General features: G+C 48.1%; 1 protein-coding gene across 1 annotated transcript in view; it reads left to right on the forward strand.

The window, feature by feature from the left end:
* tubd1 (tubulin, delta 1) overlaps nucleotides 1-26,342 on the forward strand; it is a 52,265-nt gene that overhangs the window by 21,779 nt on the left and 4,144 nt on the right. Inside the window, exons 4-5 of the mRNA XM_086005967.1 lie at nucleotides 5,105-5,336; nucleotides 11,856-12,020. Coding sequence (XP_085862093.1) covers nucleotides 5,105-5,336; nucleotides 11,856-12,020 — 397 coding nt within the window. The remainder of the gene's footprint in view (nucleotides 1-5,104; nucleotides 5,337-11,855; nucleotides 12,021-26,342) is intronic.

Raw genomic sequence — 26,342 nt, forward strand, 5'->3', positions numbered from 1 at the left:
ATCCTCCTCACAGCACACACGCCCACCCAGCTTTGTGTCGTCTGCAAACTTGGATATATTACATCTAGTTCCCTCGACTAGATCATTATTAATATATATTGTGAATAGCTGGGGTCCTAGCATCGATCCATGCGGTACCCCACTAGTCACTGCCTGTCACTCGGAAAAAGACCCGTTTATTCCAACTCTTTGCTTTCTGTCTGCCAACCAGTTCTCTATCCAAGTCAGTACCTTACCCCCAATCCCATATGCCTTAACTTTACACGCTAATCTCTTATGCGGGACCTTATCGAAAGCCTTCTGAAAGTCCAAATACACCACATCCACTGGTTCTCCCTTATCTATTCTACCAGTTACATCCTCAAAAAATTCCAGTAGATTAGCCAAGCACGATTTACCTTTTGTAAATTCATGTTGACTTTGTCCGATCCTGTCACTGTTTTCCAAGTGCTCTGCTATTACATCTTTTATAATGGACTCTATCATTTTCCCCACTACCGATGTCAGGCTTACCGGCCTATAATTCCCCGTTTTCTCTCTACCACCTTTTTTGAATAGTGGGGTTACATTTGCTACCCTCCAATCCATGGGTACTGTTCCAGAGTCTATAGAATTTTGGAAGATGACCAGCAATGCATCTACTATTTCTAGGGCCACTTCCTTAAGTACCATAGGATGTAGATTATCAGGCCCTGGGGATTTATCGGCCTTCAATCCCGTCAATTTCCTTAACACCATTTCCCTACAAATACTGATTTCATTCAATTCCTCCCTCTCATTAGACCCTATGTTCCCTGACATCTCTGGAAGGTTATTTGTGTCCTCCTTTATGAAGACAGAACCAAAGTATGTATTTAATTGGTCTGCTATTTCTTTGTTCCCCATTATAAATTCCCCTGATTCTGACTGCAAGGGACCTACGCTTGACTTCACCAATCTTTTTCTCTTCACATATCTATAAAAGCTTTTACAGTCAGTTTTTATGTTCCCTGCAAGCTTACTCTCATACTCTATTTCCCCCCTCTTAATTAATCCCTTTGTCCTCCTTTGCTGAATCCTGAACTGCTCCCAATCCTCAGGTTTGCTGCTTTTTCTGGCCAATTTATATGTCCTCTCCTTGGATCTTATGCTATCCCTAATTTCCCTTGTTAGCCACGGTTGAGTCACCTTTTTTGTTTTATTTTATCACGGTGCTAGGGGTAATATATTAGCATGGATAGAGGATTGGCTAACTAACAGAAACAGAGAGCTGGGATAAATGGGTCATTTTCAGGTTGGCAAACTAACTAGTCGGGTGCCACAGGGATCAGTGCTGGGACCTCAACTATTTACAATCTATATTAATGACTTGAATGAAGGGACAGAGTGTACTGTAGCCAAATCTGCTGACGATAGAAAGATAGGTGGGAAAGAGAGTTGTGAGGAGGACACAAAGAACCTGCAAAGGGATATAGACAGGTTCAGTGAGTGGGCAAAAATTTGGCAGACGGAGTATAATGTGGGAAAATGTGAGGTTATCCACTTTGGTAGGAAGCCTACTCCTGCTCCTATTTCTTATGTTCTTCTGTCCCTTGTGTGTTTCTCTAGCTTCCCCATAAATCCATCTGTGCTGTTCACCTTAACTACTCCCTGTGGCAGCGAGTTCCACATTCTAACCACTCTCTGGGTAAAGAAGTTTCTCCTGAATTACCTATTGGATTTATTAGTGACTATATATTAGTGGCCCCTAGTTCTGGTCTCCCGCACAGGTAGGAACATCTTCTCTACGTCTAACCTATCGAACACTTTCATAATTTTAAAGACCTCTATCAGCTCACCCCTCAGTCTTCTCTTTTCTAGAGAAAAAAACCCCAGCCTGATCAATCTTTCCTGTTAGGTATAACCTCTCAGTTCTGGTATCTTTCTAATCAATCTTTTTTGCACCTTCTCTTGTGCCTCTATATCCTTTTTTTATAATGTGGAGACCAGAACTGTTTACAGTACTCTGTGTGGTCTAACCAAGGTTCTATACAAGTTTAACATAACTTCTCTGCTTTTCAATTCTATCCCTCTATAAATTAACCCCAGTGCTTTGTTTGCTTTTTTATGGCCTTATTAACCTGCGTTGCTACTTTTAGTGATCTGTGTATTTGTACCCCCGGATCCCTCTGCTCCTCTACCCCATTTAGACACCTATTTTCCAAGGAGTACGTGACCTCCTTATCCTTCCTGCCAAAATGTGCCACCTTACACTTTTCTATGTTGAAGTTCATTTGTCAATTACACATCCATTCGGCAAGTTTATTAATGTCGTCTTGTATTTTGTCGCAGTCCTTCTCTGTATGAAGTACACTTTCCAATTTGGTGTCATCCGCAAATTTTGAAATTGTACTTCCAATTCCCGAGTCCAAATCATTTATGTAAATGGTGAACAACAATGGTCCCAGCACCGATCCTTGTGGAATACCGCTTCCCACCATTTGCCAATCTGAGTAACTGCCTTTTACATAGGATTACACAGGATATACGGCACAGAAACAGGCCATTCGGCCCAACCAGTCCATGCTGGCGTTTATGCTCCACTCGAGCCTCCTCCCGTCTTTCCTCATCTAAATCTATCAGCATAACCCTCTATTCCCTTCTCCGTCATATGCTTGTCTAGCCTCCCCTTAAATGCATTTATACTATTCGCTTCAACCACTCCCTGTGGTAGCGAGTTCCACATTCTCACCACTCTTTGGGTAAAGAAGTTTCTTCTGAATTCCCTATTGGATTTCTTGGTGACTATCTTATATTGATAAACTCTAGTTATGCTCTTCCCCACAAGTGGAAACATTCTCTCTCTATCCTCTCTCAAAACCTTTCATAATTTTAAAGACCTCTATTAGGTCATCCCTCAGCCTTCATTTTTCAAGCAAAAAGAGCCCCAGCCTCTTCATCCTTTCCTGATATGTATACCCTCGCATTTTTGGTATCATCCTTGTAAATCTTCTCTGTACCCTCTCCAGTGCCTCTATATCGTTTTTATAATATGGCGACCAGAACTGTTCACAGTACTCCAAGTGTGGTCTAACCAAGGTTCGATACAGGTTTAGCATAACTTCCCTACTTTTCAATTCTAGACCTTTAGAAATAAACCCTAGTGCTTGGTTTGCATTTTTTATGGCCTTGCTAACCTGTGTCGCATCTTTTAGTGATTTGTGTATTTGTACTCTGAGATCCGTTTGTTCCTCTACCCCACCTAGTGATAAGTGACCTCCCTATTCTTCCTACCAAATGTAATACAGGTTGACTATCCCTTATCCGAAAACCTTGGGACCAGCTGTGTTTCGGTTTTCGGAAATTTTCGGATTTCAGAAGGTATTATTTCAGACTGGGAAACTCTGAACATTAAATTAATTTGGTAATTAGTATTTGTATTTAATATAAATTTTAAAAGCTCAGGCTACCTCTTGCAACTGCTCCGTGTCTCATTCCCCTTCCTGCTTCTCTGTGCTGCCGCTCCCAGTGTGTTTACAGCTCCCCCTGCTCCGTATCTGAATTCCTTGACTTAGCGGGGGTCTGGGGCTCGACTGCCACCACCAGTTGTGGGAAAGCCGGATATCGGCTGACTCCTACGCTAAGCTGGCCCGCAAATCAGGTCAGAAAAGCATCGGCCGCGTCGGGTCATGTTTGGCGCCACTCGGCTTATGTCGTGCGCACGACTTACGCTCCACAAAAAAACTTTCGGTTTTCAGAGGTGCGGATAAAGGATAGTTTACCTGTCCCTCACATTTATTTGTGTTGAACTTCATTTGCCAATTATATGCCCATTCTGCAAGTTTATTAATGTCCTCCTGTAACTTGTTGTTGTCCTCCTCAGTTTTGATTATTCGCCCCCCCAATTTGGTGTCATCCTCAAATTTAGAAATTGTGTTTTTGATTCCTAAGTTTAAATCATGAATGTATATTGTGAACAGCAGTGGTCCCAGCACTGATCCTTGTGGAGCACCACTACCCACCTTCTGCCACTGTGAATAGCTACCCTTTACTCCTACTCCTACTCTCTGCTTTCTGTCCTGAAGCCAGCCAGCAATCCATTCTGCTACTTGTCCCCTGACTCCGCATTCTCTGACCTTGTTTCAGTCTATTATGGGTTACCTTATCGAAGGCCTTTTGAAAGTCCAGATAAATTACATATACTGCATTACCATTGTCTACTCTCTCTGTTACCTCTTCAAAAAAATTGTTAACCCCCCTACTCTCTGTTCTCTGTTTTGTAACCAATCTGCTATCCATTCTGCTACCTGTCCCCTGACTCCACATGTTCTGACCTTAGTCAGGAGCCTACTATGTGGTACCTTATCAAAGGCCTTTTAGAAATCTGAATATATTACATCATCTACATTTCCCTTATCTACCCTTTCTGTTACTTCTTCAAAAATTCATTAAGGTTGGTCAAATATGACCTTCCCTTTTGGAATCCGTGCCGACTCTTTATTATATTTTGGGTTTCTAGATGTTTTTCCTTTACATCTTTGAGTAAGAATTCCATTATCTTTCCTACCACTGCCGTTAAGCTAATTGATCCATAGTTCCCTGGACTTGTTCTATCTTCCTTTTTAAATATATGAATCACATTATCAGTCTGCCAGTCCTCTGGTAATATTCCCTTTTCTAATGAATTTTTATATATATGTAATAATGCCTCTGCTCTCTCTTCCCTAACTGCTTTTAATATGCGTGGATGCAATCTATCCTAAGTTTGATCAATTATCTCCCCCCTTTCTATCTTAAATGTCTTTATTTTTTTTGATCTCTTGTTCCATTTACAGTATACCTTTTCTCTAACATTCACTATCTTTTATACTTAACTTTAAGTAGCCTCCTTACAAGGTGGAAAAGCTGAGATTTTCGCAGTCTTTTCTCATAACTTGATCCTTGATGCTAGGAATCAGTTGATGAATTATGTTGTTATTGGCCTACAGACCATGTTGTGAGTATTATTGGTGCAAAGGGAAAGGGTAGAAATGTAATCTGGTCTTACAATTTGGCCTGGTTAATGCAGCAGGTGGCGGGGACACGTGGCAGGGACCATGTGGCCTACATTTCTTTTTCTCTGAAGGAGCATTTTGTTCTTCATCAGGTTATTGTCCAGAATTATAACGCAGTGCTGACACTGTCTCACTTGTATCAATCATCGGATGGGCTTCTCATCCACGAGAATGACACTGTTCACAAGATTTGCTCACAGCTGATGAACATAAAGCAGATCTCCTTCACAGACATCAATAAAGTCATTGCTCACCAGCTCGGGAATGTCTTGCAGCCAGCATACACCAGATGGGATGTGTCGGAATATGGCACAAATCCTCTCGGTAAGAAGAAACACAGTTTTATCCACGGTGCTCTTTCCCTTTCATTCTTTTCCCCAGCCTTTCAGACTCTAGTACCTTTCCAGTCAGGTAAGTAAGATGTAGATTGTTCTTCATCACAGGTCAATCATCACAGCTCCAGGACATCGCTGCAGGAGTTCCTCAGGGCAGTGTCCTAGGCCCAACCACGTTCAGCTGCTTCATCATTGACCTTCCCTCCAACATAAGGTCAGAAATGGGGATGTTCACTGATGACTGCACAGTGTTCAGCGACATTCACAAATCCTCAGATAATGAAGCAGTCCATGCTTGCTTTCAACAAGACCTGGACAACGTTCAGGCTTGGGCTGATAAGTGACAGGTAACATTCGCGCCACAGAAGTGCCAGGCAATGACTATCTCCAACAAGCGAGAGTCTAACCACCTCCCCTTGACATTCAATGGCATTACCATCGCCGAATCCCCCACCATCAACATCCTAGGGGTCACCATTGACCAGAAACTTAACTGGACTAGCCACATAAATATTGTGGCAACAAGAGCAGGTCAGAGGCTAGGTATTCTGCGGCGAGTGTCTCACCTCCTGACTCCCCAAAGCCTTTCCACCATCTACAAGGCACAATTGTGATGGAATACTCTCCACTTGCCTGGATGAGTGCAGCTGCAACAACACTCAAGAAGCTCGATACCATCCAGGACAAAGTTTGATTGGCACCCCATCCACCACCTTCAACATTCACTCCCTCCACCAACAGCGTACCATGGCTGCCGTGTGTACCATCTACAAGATGCACTGCAGAAACTCGCCAAGGTTTCTTCGACAGCACCTCCCAAACCCGCAACCTCTTCCACCTAGAAGGGAAAGGGCAGCAGGCGCATGGGAACACCACCACCTCCAAGTTCCCCTCCAAGTCACACACCATCCTGACTTGGAAATATATCGCCGATCCTTCATCGTTGCTGGGTCAAAATCCTGGAACTCCCTCCCTAACAGCACTGTGGGAGCACCTTCACCACACGGACTGCAGTGGTTAAAGAAGGCGGCTCACCACCACCTTCTCGAGGGCAACTAAGGATGGGCAATGAATGCTGGCCTTGCCAGCGACGCCCACATCCCATAAGCGAATTTTAAAAAATTTACTCAGGAAAGTGGGAATATTTGTCATTAGGGGGCAGAAGTTTCATGATGTGAAAGTATCATTCCTCTAATCTAGTGAACGTTCAGCCAATTGCTGAAACACTTAACCACATTACACATAACCAGTGACCACTAATGTGGAATTTAGGCTTACTCACCCCCAGCCCCATAACACATGCACACAGGGTCCCTCTGTCTAATGTGCTCGCTCTCTCTTGCACACTCTTTCCCTTTGCATGTGTGTGCACTCGTGCTCACTATCTCTCACACTCTTTCTCTTGTGCATTCTCTTACACACTTTCTCCTTTGCTTGCATGAACTCTTTGTCTCTCGCACTCTCTCACGAGTACATGAGAGCACGCGCACTTGCTCTCCTGCATGCTCTCATGCTTAAGTTAAATCGGGTTGGGATAGAATCCATGTTCATATGGCTGAAGTCTCACTGGGTTTGTCTGCCTTTTGTTAGGTCAGGTCACTGTAAGCAGCCACCATAACTATTGTAACTTTTTATTTAATCACTTCAGGTGTGTAGCAGGATGTCACTCAATACTTCAGATCATAGAATAGAATCATAGAATGGTTACAGCACATGAAGGAGGATATTTGGCCCGTCGAGGCCGTGCCGGCTCTCTGCAAGAGCACTTCAGCTTGTGCCGCTCCCCCGCCCTTTCCCCGTAGCCCTAAAAATCTATTTCCTTCAGATACTTATCCAATTCCCTTTTGAAAGCCGTGATTGAATCTGCCTCCACCACCCTTTCAGGCAGTGTATTCCAGATCCTAACCACTCACTGTGTAAAAAAGTTTTTCGTTACGTCGCCTTTGGTTCTTTTGCCAATCACCTTAAATCTGTGTCCTCTGGTTCTCGACCCTTCCGCCAATGGGAACACTTTCTCTCTCTCTACTCTGTCCAGACCCTTCATGATTTTGAACACCTCTATCAAATCTGCTCTCAATCTTCTCTGCTCCAAGGAGAACAATCCCAGCTTCTCCAGTCTATCAACGTAACTGAAGTCCCTCATTCCTGGAATAATTCTCATAAATCTTTTCTGCACTCTCTCTAAGGCCTTCACATCCTTCCTAAAGTGTGGTGCCCGGAATTGGACACAGTACTCCAGTTGGGGCCAACCAGTGTTTTATGTAGGCTCATCATAATTTCCACGCTTTTGTACTCTATACCTCTATTTATGAAGCCCAGGATCCCATAAGCCTTTTTAACTGCTTTCTCAACCTGTTCTGCCACATTCAACAATTTGTGCACACATACCCCCAGGTGTCTATTCGTGCACCCCCTCTAGGATTGTACCATTTCGTTTATATGTCCTCTCCTCATTCTTTCTACCAAAATGTATCACTTCACACTTTTCTGCGTTAAATTTCATCTGCCACTTGTCTGCCCATTTCACCAGCCTGTCTGTCTTCCTGAAGTCTATCACTCTCCTCCTCACTGTTCACTATACATCCAAGTTTTGTGTCATCTGCAAATTTTGAAATTGTGCCCTGTACACCCACATCCAAGACATTAATATATATCAAGAAAAGTAGTGGTCCTAGAACCGACCCCTGGGGAACACCACTGTGTACCTTCCACTAGTCCGAAAAACAACCGTTCACCACTACTCTCTGTTTCCTGTGATTAGCCAATTCCGTATCCACGCTGCCACTGTCCCTTTTATTCCATGGGCTTCAACTTTGCTGGCAAGCCTATTATGTGGCACTTTGTCGAACTCCTTTTAGAAATCTATGTACTCTACCTCAACTGCAATGCCTTCATCAATCCTCTCTGTTACCTCATTAAAGAACTCAATCAAGTCATATCATCATTCCTAACAATTGGGTTATCAGTGTCTTTTTTTCTGTCTAAAATTGAGACAGGTAAAGTCGTACTGGTCCAACCAACCTGCCCCACACAGGCATCACAATATAGACACACCCCACCCCACCTGGAACCACAGCATCTCCTGGGAGAGGCAAAAACCAGATTAAAAACCCTGGGCAATTGGGGGGCAAAACCTTTTAAAATCATGAGGGGTCTAGACAGAGTAGATAGAGAGAAACTGTTCCCATTGGCGGAAGGGTCAAGAACCAGAGGACACAGATTTAAGGTGATTGGCAGAAGAACCAAAGGCTACAATAAGGAAAAACTTTTTAATGCAGTGAGTGTTTAGGATCTGGAATGCACTGCCTGAAAGGTGGAGGCAGATTCAATCACGGCTTTCAAAAGGGAATTGGATAAGCACCTGAAGGAAAAAAATTTGCAGGGCTGCAGGAGAAAGGGCGGGGACGAGGGACTAGCTGAAGTGCTCTTGCAGAGAGCCGACATGGGCTCGACGTGCTGAATTGCAGCCTCCTGTGCTGTAACCTTTCTATGATTCATTCTATGAAACCTGTCAAATTCCTCTCCGATCCACGTAGGCGATCAAAACGAATCCAGGAGATCACTCTGGCCCTGGTTAATATCGTACACTACCTACCTCCTGTACAAGGTGATGTCCGTCCCAGCCAAAAACAGCTCCAGCTCTCGCTTGGAGGAATTTAGTGAATCAGCATCCACTGCACAAGACAGCAGCCTGTTCCAGAGGTCCACTATTCTCTGGTAAAAGGACCACCTCCTGACATCTAACCCAGATCTGGCCTTCTACAACTTCAAATTGTGACCCCTGGTCCTCCCTAACCTATTTAATTGGAACAAACTGTCTACTTGAACAGAATCTATTCCCTTCATCATCTTGTAAACCTCGATCAGATCACTCGTAAGTCTACGGATCTCTGAAGTGTAGAGTCCCAGCTGGTAACTCAGATGCTTTGGATTGGGAATTAATCCAGTGGCTCTCCTCTGAACCTTTTACAAAGCCTCCATATCACCCAACATGAGAGGAGACCAAAACTGGACATAGTATTTTAACTGAGGCCTGAACGAGGTCTTGTACAAGGACAGAATAGTGTGCTTTGTTTAGTAGTTGCGAAACAATTGGCTTGAAGCTGTGACAATGGCTGGGCAGGAGGGTGGAATCTGTGGCGAATGTACGGAGTTTGTGGCGGGGCCTGAAGACAATTGCTTAATTCCTCCCAATGTTTAACTGGAGTGATGAAGAAAATAATGGCACTAAAGAATGACAAATCCCCAGGACCAGATGATTTCCAACCCAGGTTTTAAAGGAAGTAGGTGAGCACATTGCAAATGCCCTAACTATAATCTTCCAAAGTTCTCTTGATTCAGGAACCATTCCTTTAGATTGGAAACTTGCCCATGTCACTCTGCTATTTAAGAATGGCAAGAGAGGGAAACCTTAGGAACTATATATTGGCCTTGGAGGGAGTGCAGCATTGGTTTAACGGAATGATACCCAGACTCCAAGGGTTAAATTACAAGGAGAGATTACACAAATTAGGGTTGTATTTCCTCGAATTTAGCAGGTTAAGGGGTGATCTGATCAAAGTTTTCAAGATATTAAGGGGAACAGATAGGGTAGATAGAGAGAAACTATTTCCGCTGGTTGGGGATTCTAGGACTAGGGGGCATAGTTTAAAAATTAGAGCCAGACCTTTCAGGAGTGAAATTAGGAAACACTTCTACACACAAAGGGTGGTAGAAGTTTGGAACTCTCTTCCGCAAACAGCAATTGGTGCTAGATCAATTGTTAATTTTAAATCTGAGATTGATAGACTTTTGTTAAGGGATCTGGCCCAAAGACAGGTATTTGGAGTTAGGTCAGCCATGATCTCATTGAATGGCGGAACAGGCTCGAGGGGCTCAATGGCCTACTGTTCCTGTGTTCCTATGGAGGAAATTGCAGCACATCCAGGATGTTGGACAAGCAGTCTTTTTATTATTCTTGGGATGTGGGCGTCGCTGTCAAGGCCAGCATTTATTGCCCTTGAGAAGGTGGTGGTGAGCCGCTGTCTTGAACCGTTGCAGCCCGTGTGGTGAAGGTGCTCCCACAGTGCTGTTAGGGAGGGAGTTCCAGGATTATGACCCAGTGATGATGAAGGAATGACAATAGATTTCCAAGTCAGGATGGTGAGTGACTTGGAGGGGAACTTGGAGATGGTGGTGTTCCCATGCGCTTGCTGCACTTGTCCTAGGTGGTAGAGGCCGTGGGTTTGAGAGGTGCTGTCGAAGAAGCCTTGGCGAGTTGCTGCAGTGCATCTTGTAGATGGTACACACTGCAGCCACGGTACGCCGGTGGTGGAGGGAGTGAATGTTTAAGGTGGTGGATGGGGTGCCAATCAAGCAGGCTGCTTTGTCCTGGATGATGTTGAGCTTCATGAGTGTTGTTGGAGCTGCACTCATCCGGGCAAGTGGAGAGTATTCCATCACACTCCTGACTTGTGCCTTGTAGAAAGGCTTTGGGGAGTCAGGAGGTGAATCACTTGCTGCAGAACACCCAGCCTCTGTCCTGCTCTTGTAGCCACAGTATTTATGTGGCTGGTCCAGTTAAGTTTCTGGTCAATGGCGACCCACCAGGATGTTGATGGTGGGGGATTCGATGGTGGTGATGCCATTGAATGTCATGGGGAGGTGGTTAGACTTTCTCTTGTTGGAGATGGTCATTGCCTGGCACTTGTGCAGCGCGAATGTTGTCCAGGTCTTGCTGCATGCGGGCACGGGCTGCTTCATTATCTGAGGAGTTGCGAATGGAACTGAACATTGTGCAATCATCAGTGAACATCCGCACTTCTGACCTTATGATCGAGGGAATGTCATTGATGAAGCAACTAAAGATGGTTGTGCCTAGGACACTGCCCTGAGGAACTCTTGCACATAGAGCCAGTGGAGGCATTAAGGGAGGTGGTGGTGGAGTAGAGCTGGGTGTCATCGGCGTACATTGGAACCTGACCCCATGTCTTCAGATGATGTCACTGAGGGGAACAGACTACCCCAGAAATTGTGAAAAATGAAGTGGTCTGCTGGACAATTCTATTAGAACATAGAAACATAGAAGATGGGAGCAGGAGTAGACCATTCGGCCCCTCGAGCCTGCTCCGCCATTCAATGAGATCATGGCTGATCATCCAAACTCAGTACCCTGTCACAGGTGAACATTACCATAGGAGATTGGTACATGGGTTTGCACCCTCAGTGCCTCACTCCAGTCATTGCACCATGTTTTTCTATCCCAGACTGCAATCTCCATACCTCTCTTAGTCCTCCTTCCTACAATCTGCAGGTTTTTAAAACCGAAGTTTGACTCTGTCTAATCACTACTCAATCATTTACCTCTTGCTGGTTTCCACCTTGCTGTTGTCCCTCTCTGCGGGCTTTGGCTTTTCGCCTAGACTCAGTCTAACAGAAAATATTGAATTATCACAGTCAACCCGAGACCAGAGCATAAATCAGTCTTCCCAAAGTTAGCAGCTGACCGTTGCTTTTCCTCTGTCTGCAGGTGATCTGCTGGAGAGTTTGGTGACACATCCAGAGTATAAATTACTGAGCATGATGAACATCCCACAGATGTCAGACACGTCTCTGCAATTCAGCACATTTACCTGGCCAGCACTTTTGAAGCATCTGCGACAAATGCTGATCGCCAACACTAAAATGGAAGCAGGTTAGTGATTGTCTTCTCCACAGCAAACAGCAACAATTTGCATTTATATAGCGCCTTTAACTTGGAAAAACATCCTAAAGCGCTTCAGAGAGGCGTAATGAAGAAATGAACACGGAGCCTCAGGAGGAGATATTGGGAGGGGCGATCGAGGAGATTTTAAGAAGGATCTTAAAGGAGGTGAGGGAGGTAGAGAGACGGAGAGGTTTAGGGGGGGAATTCCAGAATGTGAGGGCTAGATGCCTGATGGCGCGGCTGCTAATGGAGGGGACGCACAAGGCGCCAGAGTCAGAGGAACGGAGAGTTGGGGTGGTGGAGGGTTGTAGGGCTGGAGGAGGTTAGAGATATGGAGGGGCGAAGTCATGGAGGGAGTTGAATACAAGGATGAGAGTTTTAAATGTGAGGCACTGGGAACTAATATATGAGGGTGACGGGTGAGTGAAACTTGGTGCAGGGTTGGATATAGGCGGCAGAGATTTGGATGAGCTAAAGTTTAGGATGGGAGGTCATCCAGAAAAACATTGAAATAATCAGGCTCTGGAGGTAACAAAAGCCCGGATGAAGGTTTAAGCAGCAGAAGGACGGAGGTAGGCGACGGTTTACCGAGGGAGGGAGCTGCAATCCGTGCCAAAGCTAAGGAGTTTGTGGTGGGAGCAGAAGACAGTATCCAAGACTGAATGTTGAACGTGCAGCTTGATTGAAAGAGGCAGTTGAGAGATCAAGACTGGTAATGAAGAGGTAGAGCTCGGTGTTGTCAGCAGACGCATGGAAGGTGCCCCAATGGATGATGTCGCCGAGGGCAGCGTGTAGATGCGGAAGACCGAACCCACAATAATCTTCAGCCGATTTCGAGGGTGACAGTGCGGGGGCAGGAAGAGAAGCCATCGCTGGAGGTGCTTTGGCTGCAATTGGATAGATGAGTGTGGGACCAAGTGAGCACAGTCCCACTGAGGAGAATGGGGGAGTGGCGTTGGAGGAGGATGGTGCGGTCGACCAAGGCTGCAGATAGGTCGAGGATGGATAGTGCACCAGTCACAGCGAATGTCATTTGTGACTTTGGTTAAGGCTGTTTTGCTGATGTGGCAGGAAGTTGGGTGGTCAGCTGTTTACCTGAATGGGGTCAAGGCAGCAAGAGGTGGCTCTCGTGGACAAGATGAGCTTGAAGGGGTCATGAGGGTAGTTGGGAGAGAAACAAGAGATGTGGGTTCTGGGCAAGGGGGAGCCTGGGGGAGGTTTGGCTTGGTGCGCAAGGGAAAGGGGGAAAGCAGCTGAACAGCTGGTCTCAATCTTAGTGACAAAGAAGTCCATGAGAGAGTGGAGAGGGCAGGGGAGAGGTGTTTAAGGAGATGCTTGTTAGTGGAGAAGAGAAGCCGGGGGTTATCTTTGCTCTCCAGGGTGATCCTGGAGTAGTGAGCGGGTTTAGCAGAGGGGAATGACACCCACAGCACCACGGATGGACAGGATGAGCAACACAAATCTTGCATTGCACAGCCCCCCCCCCCCCCCCCCCCCCACTGTACGCACAAGATTTCACATTGCAAACTTGGAGACTGAGTTGAGTTGAAACTTGGAATCTCTGTATTGGATGAGGCAAGTTGGCATGTCTGGGAAAGGATGATGGACATTGAAAGCAGGAAATTAGATGGGAGAGGCCAGTGTCGGGAGGAGCAGAGAGCGGCGGTACAGTGAGTACTTAAACTCACTTTCGCGGGCTTTTTTTCAGAAGCTTACCAATCTCACAGACCGGCGGCGGCGTTCCGGAGCCACGTCACGATTCAAAAAGTGACGCGGGCAAGAGGAAGCAGCTGATTGGGTGAGTACGGCCAGGTGAGTATTTATACTACTCTATAGTTTGAAAGTTAAGATTAAGGCCTAGAAATTCGGTGGGCTGCGCCACCAGTTAGCGCCCAAAGAGGGCACTTAGTGGTTTTAGCGCCACTGGCACACCTCCCGCGAAATTTAGCGGGGCGCTAATGGCGGCGTTAGCCTGTAGCGCTGCGCCGCCACCGATGACGTCATTGGTGTGCGCAGCGCCCCGAACGCGATATTTGGTCGCGCCCTCCCCCGCTGTAGCGCCGGTTGCAAATTGTGACCGGTTCAGGGGGCCTACCTGCGGCGGTAGTGGCGCTAATTAAAGGGGAGATGCAGGGCGGCCATTTTTTCGCTGGCCACCTGCCAGCACCTCCTCGTGCCGGCCTCCTGAGCCCCCCCCCCCCCCCCCCCAGGCAGTGCCGGCTGTGTCCCAAGAGCCCGGCACTTCTCCTCGGTGCCAGGCTCTTTTGCCGGCACTCGCGATCTCCAATCGTGCTGGTGCAGGCCCCTCCCCTTTAAGAAGGGGAGGAAGGCCTGCAGTACCGCAGCGCGCCGTGCTGCGGCACGTTGCACTGCGATATTCAGTTGCAGCGCCCCAAGAGGGATGCGGGGCGCCTCAAGCAGTGCCCCGCTTCCGTTTGGGGCGCTGAAACTGAATATTGGGCTGGCGCAAGCGGCTCTTTCCGGGGCGGGACTTCCGGCCCTAATAGTTTATAAAATTTAGATGGTCTTAATTTTTGTGGTTATAGTTTCTAAGGTCTCTGTTGTATATCGGGGAGTGCCAGTAACCAAGGGCCCTTGAGTATATCATTTAATTGTAGTGTAATTAGTGGTATTGCTTTGATTTAATTTAAATTAATTAAAGGGTAAGTCATGGCAGGACAGCTCGGCCCCGTGGCATGCTCCTCCTGCGCTATGTGGGAAATCAGGGACACTTCCTGTGTCCCTGACGACCATGTGTGCGGGAAGTGTATCCAGCTGCATCTACTGACAGACCGCATTGCGGCGCTGGAGCTGCAAATGGATTCATACTGGAGCATTCATGATGCTGAGTACATCGTGGATAGCACGTTTAGGGAGTTGGTCACGCCGCAGGTAAAGGTTGCACAGGCAGGAAGGGAATGGGTGACCGCCAGGCAGAGTAGTGCAGGGGTTCCCTGTGGCCATCCCCCTCTCAGAGATATACCACTTTGGATATTGTTGAGGGAGATGGCTTATTGGGGGAAGGCAGCAGCAGCCAACTTCCTGGCACCATGGGTGGTTCTGCTGCACAGGACGGGAGGAAAAAGAGTGGGAGAGCTATAGTGTTAGGGGATTCTATTGTAAGGGGACTAGATAGGCATTTCTGCAGCCGCAAACGAGACTCCAGGATGGTATGTTGCCTCCCTGGTGCAAGGGTCAAGGATGCCTTGGGGCGGCTGCAGGGCATTCTGGAGGGGGAGGGTGAACAACCAGTTGTCGTGGTGCATATAGGTACCAACGATACAGGTAAAAAAACGGGATGAGGTCCTAAAAGCTGAATATAGGGAGTTAGGAGGTAAATTAAAAAATAGGACCTCAAAGGTAGTAATCTCAGGATTGCTACCAGTGCCACGTGCAGTCAGAGTAGAAATAGAAGGATATTTCAGATGAATACGTGGCTAGAGGAATGGTGCAAGAGGGAGGGATTCAAATTCCTGGGACATTGGAACCGGCTCTGGGGGAGGTGGGACCAGTACAAACTGGACGGTTTGCACCTGGGCTGGACCGGGACCGATGTCCTAGGGGGAGTGTTTGCCAGTGCTGTTGGGGAGGGTTTAAACTAAAATGGCAGGGGGTTGGGAACCTGTGCAGGGAGACAGAGGAAAGGGAAGCAAGGATAGAAACAAAAGACAGGAAGGAGAAAAGCAAAAGTGGAAGGCAGAGAAATCAAGGGTGTAAATAAAACAAGGCTACAGTAAATAATAATTCTAATAGGACTGAGTGTTAAAAAAACAAGCCTGAAGGCTTTGCGTCTTAATGCGAGGAGCATTCGTAATAAGATGGATGAATTAGCTGCGCAAATAGATGTAAACGGATATGATGTAATTGGAATTACGGAGACATGGCTCCAGGGTGACCAAGGCTGAGAATTCAACATCCAGGGCTATTCAATATTCAGGAAGGATAGGTGAAAAGGAAAAGGAAGTGGGGTAGCATTGCTGGTTAAGGAGGAGATTAACACAATAGTAAGGAAGGATATTAGCTTTGATGATGTGGAATCTGTATGGGTAGAGTTGAGAAATACCAAGGAGCAGAAAACGTTAGTGGGAGTTGTATACAGACCCCCAAACAGTAATGCTGAGGTTGGGGATGGCATTAAACGGGAAATTAGAGACGCGTGCAGTAAGGGCACAGCAGTTACCATGGGTGACTTTAATCGACATATAGATTGGGCTAACCAAATTAGTAACAATACTGTGGAGGAGGAATTCCTAGAGTGTATATGGGATGGTTTCCTGGACCAATATGTCGAGGAACCAACTAGAGATGAGGCCATCTTAGACTGAGTATTATGTAATGAGACAGGATTAATTAGCAATCTTGTTGTACGAGGCCCCTTGGGTCAGAGCGATCATAATATGATAGAATTCTTCATTAAGCTGGAGAATGAAGTAGTTGACTCAGACTAGGGTCCTGAATTTAAATAAAGGAAACTACGATGATATGAGGCATGAGTTGGCTAGGATGGATTGGGGAACGTTACTTAAAGGGTTGACGGTGGATAGGCAATGGCAAACATTTAAAGATCGCATGGATGAACTACAGAATTTGTTCATCCCTGTTTGGCATAAAAATAAAACAAAAAAGGTGACTCAACCGTGGCTAACAAGGGAAATTAGGGATAGCATAAGATCCAAGGAGAGGACATATAAATTGGCCAGAAAAAGCAGCAAACCTGAGGATTGGGAGCAGTTTAGGATTCAGCAAAGGAGGACAAAGGGATTAATTAAGAGGGGGAAAATAGAATATGAGAGTAAGCTTGCAGGGAACATAAAAACTGACTGTAAAGTCTTCTATAGATATGTGAAGAGAAAAAGATTGGTGAAGTCAAGCATAGGTCCCTTGCAGTCAGAATCAGGGGAATTTATAATGGGGAACAAAGAAATGGCCGACCAATTAAATACATACTTTGGTTCTGTCTTCACAAAGGAGGACACAAATAACCTTCCAGAGATGTCGGGGAACATAGGGTCTAATGAGAGGGAGGAATTGAATGAAATCAGTATTTGTAGGGAAATGGTGTTAGGGAAATTGACGGCATTGAAGGTCGATAAATCCCCAGGGCCTGATAATCTACATCCTAGGGTACTTAAGGAAGTGGCCCTAGAAACAGTAGATGCATTGCTGGTCATCTTCCAAAATTCGATAGACTGTGGAATAGTTCCCATGGATTGGAGGGCAGCTAATATAACCCCACTATTCAAAAAAGGTGGTAGAGAGAAAACAGGGAATTATAGACTGGTAAGCCTGACATCAGTTGTGGGGAAAATGCTAGAGTCCATTATAAAAGATGTAATAGCAGAGCACTTGGAAAGCAGTGACAGGATCGGACAAAGTCAACATGGATTTACAAAAGGTAAATCATGCTTGACTAATCTACTGGAATTTTCTGAGGATGTAACTGGTAGAATAGATAAGGGAGAACCAGTGGATGTGGTGTATTTGGACTTTCAGAAGGCGTTCGATAAGGTCCCACATAAGAGATTGGCGTGCAAAGTTAAAGCACATGGGATTGGGGTAAGGTACTGACTTGGATAGAGAACTGGCTGTCAGACAGGAAACAAGGAGTTGGAATAAACGTGTCTTTTTCCGAGTGGCAGGCAGTGACTAGTGGGGTACCGCAGGGATCGGTGCAAGGACCCCAGCTATTCCCAATATATATTAATGATCTGGATGAGGGGACTAGATGTAATATCTCCAAGTTTGCAGACGACACAAAGCTGGGTGGGCGTATGTGCTGTGAGGAGGATGCCGAGAAACTCCAGTATGATTTGGACAGGTTGGGTTATTGGGCAGATGCATGGCAGATGCAGTATAATGTGGATAAATGCGAGGTTATCCACTTTGGTGGCAAAAACAGGAAGGCAGATTATTATCTGAATGGCAATAGATTGGGAAAAGGGGAAGTGCAACGAGACCTGGGTGTCTGTGGTGATTATTCTTGTTTTATAAGAAGCATTGTAATTGGTTGCCTGTTTTCCTGCCTTGAGATATATGCTGTAAACTTATTGGTTAGTTGATTCCATGTGACCTGTGGTGGCCATCTTAAATTCAGTTTTCTACAGTTTGGTTGAGACTGGGTGCTCAACATGTACTTGCTGGTTTTTTAAGGTTAATAAAGCCTAGCTTTTGAGAGGCAATCTACTCTTTATTTCAATTTATTGATGTCAAACATTTTGGAAAGATTAAGAATGATAAAATAATGAGGTGGAGGATCGAGTTGGCATGCTACCATTTCGATATAGTCTATCGTCCGGGGAAGGATAATGTTGCCGCTGATGCGCTGTCGAGCGCTTATTGTTCTGTGCTTCACGGAGATACGCTTATTAATCTTCATAATGCTTTGTGCCATCCTGGTGTTACGAGGATGATACACTTCGTACGCAGTAAGAATTTGCCCTTTTCAGTTGAAGACGTCAAGCGGATGACTTCGTCATGCTCTGTCTGCGCCCGGTGTAAACCGAATTTCTTTAAGCCTCAACGAGCTCATCTTATAAAGGCTACTTCTCCCTTATTTCAGTGTCCTTGTGCACCAGTCGCTGAAGGTAAGCATGCAGGTGCAGCAGGCGGTTAAGAAGGCAAATGGTATGTTGGCCTTCATAGCGAGAGGATTCGAGTACAGGAGCAAGGATGTCTTGCTGCAGCTGTACAGGGCCTTGGTGAGACCACACCTTGAGTATTGTGTGCAGTTTTGGTCGCCTTATCTGAGAAAGGATGTTCTTGCCATGGAGGGAGTGCAGCGAAGATTCACCAGACTGATACCTGGGATGGCAGGAATGACGTATGAAGAGAGATTGGGTCGATTAGGCTTATATTCGCTAGAGTTTAGAAGAATGAGAAGGGATCTCATTGAAATTTATAAAATTCTAACAGGACTAGATGCAGGAAGGATGTTCCCGATGGCGGGGGATTCCAGAACCAGGGGACACAGTCTAAGGATAAGGGGTAAGCCATTTAGGACTGAGATGAGGAGGAATTTCTTCACCCAGAGAGTGGTGAACCTGTGGAATTCTCTACCACAGAAGGCAGTTGAGGCCAACTTATTAAATATAATCAGGAAGGAGTTAGATATATTTCTTAAGGCTAAAGGGATCAAGGGATATGGGGAGAAAGCAGGGACAGGGTACTGAATTTGGATGATCAGCCATGATCTCATTAAATGGCGGAGCAGGCTCGAGGGGCCGAATGGCCTACTCCTGCTCCTATCTTCTATGTTTCTATGACAGAATCCCCACCAACTGGCGGAGATGCGAACTGATACCCACGGTAAATGTAAAGTTCAGAAGTGCACAGTTATTAACACTGATCATGACATAAAAGGAAGTGGTTATCTAATATTCACTTCAGCCAATGATAATTTTCACTATTAATAACTATACACCCTTGAGTTAATTGTCAGATTCAGAGAGAAATGATTTACTGTGGCTTGAACCTCCAGCCTGGGTATATTGAAGTGAAGGCTACCCAGTTAGAGACAGGCCAGATGTAAATCAGTCGTCGTCGTCGTCTTCTTAGACAGTCCCTCGGAAGCGAGGATGACTTGCTTCCACATTAAAAATGAGTTCGCAGGTGACTGATGAGTCCAATGCGGGACCTACAGTCTCTGTCACAGGTGGGGCAGACGGTGGTTGGAGGGGCGGGTGGGTGGGGTGCTTGGGTTGACGTGCGCTCCTTGCGCTGCCTGCGCTTGGCTTCCACTTGCTCCCGGCGAAGAGACTCGAGGTGTTCGGCGCCTTCCCGGTGTGGTAAACCACTGTTATAACCTGTCTGTGTCTGTATGTGTATTCCACTAGGTACAGGTCTGGACATGCCTCGGCTGACTCCTCCCACTATTCCAGATATATAAGTGACTACCTCCCAGTCCCTTAGTATTCTGGACGGGTCGACCACTCGAGACAAGACCTTCATTCTTTAGTTAATAAAAGCCTGATTGTTACTCGCTCAACCTCAGTCTTTTGAGTAATTGATGGCGCATCAATTTTATTAACTAAATTTTTTATAATGGAGAAGATCCTCACACCAGCATGCCTGGACCTGGACAGTCGGGAAGCGGACGCTTCCACCAAGTTTGCTCACTGGCTCACGTGCTTCGAGACATTCCTGACTGCCTCCACTGCAGTCGAAACGGATGCGGACAAACTGTCTGTCCTGTTCTCCTAGGTGAACCACCGAGTGTACTCAGTCATCCGGGACGCGACCTCGTACACAGCCGCCCTCCAGCTCCTCAAGACCCAGTACATGTGCCCTGTGAACGAAGTATACGCTAGGCACCTTCTGGGGAGTCGCAAGCAACAACCTGGGGAATCGACTGAGGAATACCTCCAAGCACTGTCCGTGCTTGGCCGGGCCTGTGGGTGTAAGGCGGTAATGCCCACTAAGTACACGGAGGAACTGATCCGGGATGCCTTCGTAGCGGGCCACAGGTCCAACTACACCCGACAGCGACTGCTGGAGCAGAGTGACCTTACCCTCGACAAAGCCTCCGTCATCGCACTAACGCTGGACGCAGCCTTCCGGGGCATGGATGCCTACTCCTCTGCACCGTGGACGCCGCAGGGAACGACAACCTGGGACATGGTAGGACAGCCCCATAGCACCGTGCCACCCCAGCCACAGCCCAACGACGGCCCAACTACCGCAGCAGTGTCCCAAAGCCAGACAGCAGTATCCCAAGGCCAGAAATGCTACTTCTGTGGCCAGACCAAACACCCCAGAGCACGCTGCCCGGCGAAGAATGCGACCTGCTCGGGCTGCGGGAAAAAGGGACACTACGCCAGCGTCTGCAAGGCCAAAGCCACCCCGAACGCCAGCAGCGCCGCGTGTGGGCCGTGCGAGCCGCCATCTTGGGCCCCCAACAGCGCCGCGTGTGGGCCGTGCGGGCCGCCATCTTGGGCCTCCCCAGCCATGTGCGAACCACCGCAGCAGCAGCCATCTTGGACGACTCCAGCCACATGGGAATCATGGACGCCGCCATCTTGGACACCAGCCGGGACGCAGCAGATCGCCAACCCCCCCCCATCTGATACTCGCAGCGACACACCGACCCCTACGCTGGCCTCTGTGATGCTGGACCAAACGAGACCGCACCAGCTAGCTCGGTCCAAAATGGACGTTAAGGTAAACGGCCATGCAATAAGCTGCCTTTTTGACTCCGGGAGCACAGAGAGCTTCATCCACCCCGACACGGTGCGGCGTTGCTCTCTCCCAGTCCTGCCTGCGCACCAGCGGATTTCTATGGCCTCCGAGTCCCAGTCAGCGGACATTGGCGGCTACTGCGTGGTGACACTAGTAGTAGACGGGACTGTGTTCAATAATTTTAAACTCCTGGTCCTGCCCGACCTCTGCGCTGCCGTTCTACTGGGGTTGGATTTCCAGTGCCACCTCAAAAGCGTTACGATGGCGTACGGTGGCCCCCTCCCCCCACTCACAGTCCGCAGCCAGCAGCCTCCAAATTGCCCGCCGCGCACCAGCTGCAACCTCTCCACACTCAGAGTCCCACCCCCCCCACTGTTTGCTAACCTCACCCCCGACTGTAAGCCCATCGCCACAAAGAGCAGGCGATACAGTGCCGGGGACAGGGTTTTCATCAAGGAGGGGATTATTGAGGGCAGCTCCAGCCCCTGGCGAGCCCAGGTTGTAGTCGTTAAGACCGGCGAGAAACAACGCCTGGTCATCGACTACAGCCAAACAATAAACCGCTACACCCTGCTGGACGCCTACCCACTCCCCCGCATAGCTGACATGGTCAACCAGATCGCACAGTACCGCGTCTTTTCGACCATTGACCTGAAATCAGCGTACCACCAGCTCCCCATCAGCCCTGAAGACCGCCAGTATACTGCTTTTGAGGCAAACGGCCGCCTCTATCACTTCCTTAGGGTTCCCTTCGGCGTTACTAACAGGGTCTCCGTCTTCCAAAGGGAGATGGACCGGATGGTCGATCAAAACGAGCTGCAGGCCACTTTCCCTTACCTAGATAATGTGACCATCTGCGGCCATGACTTGCAGGACCATGACGCAAACCTCGAGAAATTCCTCCGCACCGTCCAACTCCTGAACCTGACATATAACAAGGAGAAGTGCATATTCCGCACAGACCGCCTCGCCATCCTTGGCTGTGTTGTGGAACACGGGGTCATCGGTCCCGACCCGGACCGGATGCGTCCCCTTATGGAACCCCCACTGCCTAAAAGCTCTGAAGAGGTGCCTAGGGTTTTTTTCCTACTACGCTCAGTGGGTCCCCTACTATGCAGACAAAGCCCGTCCGCTGATCAAGTCCACCTCTTTTCCCGTGACGGCAGAGGCCCGCTTAGCCTTCCACTGTATCAAGGAAGACATTGCCAAAGCCACCATGCACGCAGTGGACGAATCCATCCCCTTCCAGGTGGAAAGCGATGCGTCTGACTTCGCTCTGGCCGCCACCCTTAATCAGGCGGGGAGACCTGTGGCATTCTTCTCACGAACCCTCCAGGGCCCGGAGACCAGACACTCCGCGGTCGAGAAGGAGGCCCAGGCTATCGTGGAGGCTGTGCGTCATTGGAGGCACTACCTGGCCGGAAAACGATTTACCCTGCTCACTGACCAGCGTTCAGTTGCTTTTATGTTCAACAACAAGCAGAGGGGCAAAATCAAAAATGACAAGATCTTGAGGTGGAGAATCGAACTTTCCACCTACAATTACGAGATCTTGTACCGGCCTGGGAAGCTCAATGAACCCCCAGATGCCCTATCGCGTGGCACCTGCGCCAGCGCGCAGATCGATAGGCTGAGGGCCCTCCACAATGACCTCTGCCACCCGGGGGTCACCAGGTTCTTCCACTTCATCAAGGCCCGCAACCTGCCTTACTCCATCGAGGAGGTCAGGACCATGACCAAGAACTGCCAAGTCTGCGCTGAGTGCAAACCGCACTTTTATAGACCAGACAGAGCCCACCTGATAAAAGCCACTCACCCTTTCGAACGCCTGAGCGTCGATTTCAAAGGGCCTCTCCCCTCCTCCGACTGCAATGTGTACTTCCTCAACCTCATTGACAAGTACTCCCGGTTCCCGTTCGCTATCCCCTGCCCGGACATGACCAGTGCCACGGTCATTAAATCTCTGAACAGCCTCTTCACCCTGTTCGGTTTCCCCAGCTATATCCATAGCGACCGGGGCTCATCGTTTATGAGCGATGAACTCCGCCAGTACCTGCTCGCTCGGGGTATACCCACAAGCAGGACCACCAGTTACAACCCCCGGGGGAACGGACAGGTGGAAAGAGAGAATGCAACAGTTTGGAAGGCCGCCCTACTAGCCTTAAAGTCTAGGGGCCTTCCGACCTCCCGCTGGCAGGAGGTGCTCCCCGATGCGCTCCACTCGATTCGGTCACTGCTCTGCACTGCCACCAATGCCACCCCTCATGAGAAAATGTTTGTCTTCCCAAGGAAGTCCACATCGGGGACATCGTTACCGCCATGGCTGACGTCCCCAGGGCCGGTACTACTGAGAAGACACGTGAGGGCCAATAAAACGGACCCCCTGGTCGAGAGGGTCGACCTCCTCCACGCCAACCCCCAGTACGCTTACATTGCGTACCCGGACGGGCGGGAGGACACAGTCTCCATACGAGACCTCGCACCCTCGGGGACCGCTGTAACCCACTACCCATTACCACCCCCCCCCCCCCCACGACCCGATATCCAACCCCAGCAGCCGGCTCGCCTTGGACCGTCACCCACGAGGACTACACTCCAGGGCCCCAGCCTACACGGGACGCGACGCCGGAAGCTCCACCACCCCTGCCGTCGCCACGTTGATCACAGCGGCAGACAAGACCTCCGGAGAGACTCCAATACACGAACTTTTAAATACACTTCACCCCGCCGGAGTCATTTTTAAACAAGGGGTGAATGTGGTAAACCACTGTTATAACCCGTTTGTTCTGTAAATTAGCTCCACTCCAGTGGGGAGCTTACTGAGGGTGAGATGGAGCATTGCAGCAAGGAAGATGGAGAAGAGCGTTGGTGCGATGACGCAGCCTTGTTTGACCCCGGTTCGTACGTGAATTGGGTCTGTGGTGGAACCGTTGGTCAGGATCACGGCTTGCATGTCGTCATGAAGCAGGCGGAGAATGGTGACAAACTTTTGAGGGCAGCCGAATTTGAGGAGGACACTCCATAATCCCTCATGGTTGACCGTGTCGAAGGCCTTTGTGAGATCAACGAAGGCCATGTACAGCGGTTGGTGCTGTTCCCTGCATTTCTCTTGTATTTGACGTGCGGTGAAGATCATGTCCATTGTGCCCCTTAGTGGGCGGAATCCGCATTGCGACTCTAGGAGGAGCTCTTCGGCCACTTGGAGAAGGTGATTGAGGAGGATTATTGCGATGGCTTTCCCTGTGGCAGACAGCAGGGAAACTCCTCTGCAATTACTGCAATGACAGTACTTTGTATGGGGCTATATTGTCACAGGAAGGGGTTTGATGAAAATTTTTAACATGGCTTTAATTTTGCACCTGACCATTTTTATGCTATTTTGGAATAAATGTGACAAACATTCACGGTGGTTTAATTTTCACAATAAAAGAGCATTGCAACTGTGATGAAATATATTCCATTCATCACTGCCTGTGACTGTGGTCGGTTTCAGTGTCATTTCCCTTCCCCCAGTCCTCATTGTATTATGTATTGGAATGTGCTGGAATGTGCTGTGTGTAGGGCTCCGCCCATACCTGGCCCCTTTTGTAAGCTGGCTCAGTCTGGCCTCAGCCTCCAGAAGGAAGACATCTCTCTCTTTTACGTGTTACTTTCTAAGTTAATAAAAGCCTTGTTTTGTTTCGCTAACATCGAGTCTCGGAACTTATTGAGGCACATCAGCAACAAAGGTCCATGAGAATGGTCCCACTGCACTAGAACAGTGGCATCTCCTCCATTGTAACTGCTTAATTGCACTCTGAATTTCTTGATTTCAACAGGGTACCTAGGTGAGAAAAAATGGGGTCTTTTGCCACACAAAGCAGGGACACCGTTTTGGTACTTGTGACTTGTTTCTGACGGGGCACCAGCAGTAATGTTCTGCATTGTTGTAGGTTAGATTGGCTCTGTTGGTAGCACTCATGCCTTCACGTCAGAAAGAAGTGGGTGCAAGTCCCTCATCAGAGTTTGAGCTCATGGTCTAGCTTGACTCTCACTGCAGTGCTGAGGGAGCACTGCACCGTCGGAGGGGCAGTACTGAGGGAGTGCTGCACTTTTGGAGGGGCAGTACTGAGGGAGTGCTGCACTGTCGGAGGGGCAGTACTGAGGGAGTGCTGCACTGTTGGAGGGGCAGTTCTGAGGGAGTGCTGCACTGTCGGAGGGGCAGTACTGAGGGAGAGCCGCACTGTCGGAGGGGCAGTAATGAGAGAGTGCTGCACTGTCGGAGGGGCAGTACTGAGGGAGTGCTGCACTGTCGGAGGGGCAGTACTCCGCTGCACTGTCGGAGGGGCAGTACTGAGGGAGCGCCGCACTGTCGGAGGGGCAGTACTGAGGGAGCACCGCACTGTCAGAGATGTCACTCGTTGGATGAGATGTTGAATTGAGGTTTAAACGTTGTACAACAGCGTTTAATGCGTTTCAGTGTCATTACAATCAGTCTGGTTATTGCGGTGCTTAAGATGGGTCTTCAGTATAACATGGCACTATTCAAAGGAGAATGATGAGTTCTCAGTGTTCTGGCCAACATTTTTCCATTAACTAATGCTGGCAACAGAAGGCCACACTTCCCATTGCTGTTTGATCGGCTGCTGCATTTGCTTATCAAAGTCTCTGCACTTTAACAGTGATTTCGACCAGATAACGTGCTGTACGCAGGAACAGGAGGGGAGACCATTCAGCCCTTCAAGCCTGTTATACAGGAACAACAGACCACCATTCAGCCCCTCGAGCCTGTTCTGTATATAAATGCAATTAATGCCCCATCAGTCTACTCTCAATCATCAGCAAAGTGATAGAAGGTGTCATCGACGGTGCTATCAAGCGGCATTTACTCACCAATAACCTGCTCACTGATGCCCAGTTTGGGTTCCGCCAAGACCACTCGGCTCCCGACCTCATTACAGCCTTGGTCCAAACATAGACAAAGGAGCTGAATTCCAGAGGTGAGGTGAGATGAGAGTGACTGCCCTTGACACCAAGGCAGCATTTAGAAACATAGAAGATAGGAGCAGGAGTAGGCCATTCGGCCCCTCGAGCCTGTTCCGCCATTTAATGAGATCATGGCTGATCATCCAAATTCAGTACCCTGCCCCTGCTTTC

This window comes from Somniosus microcephalus, chromosome 13, assembly GCF_052327205.1.
Source record: "Somniosus microcephalus isolate GS21.2 chromosome 13, FLI_Smic_1.0, whole genome shotgun sequence".
In the NCBI taxonomy this organism is placed as follows: Eukaryota; Metazoa; Chordata; class Chondrichthyes; order Squaliformes; family Somniosidae; genus Somniosus; species Somniosus microcephalus.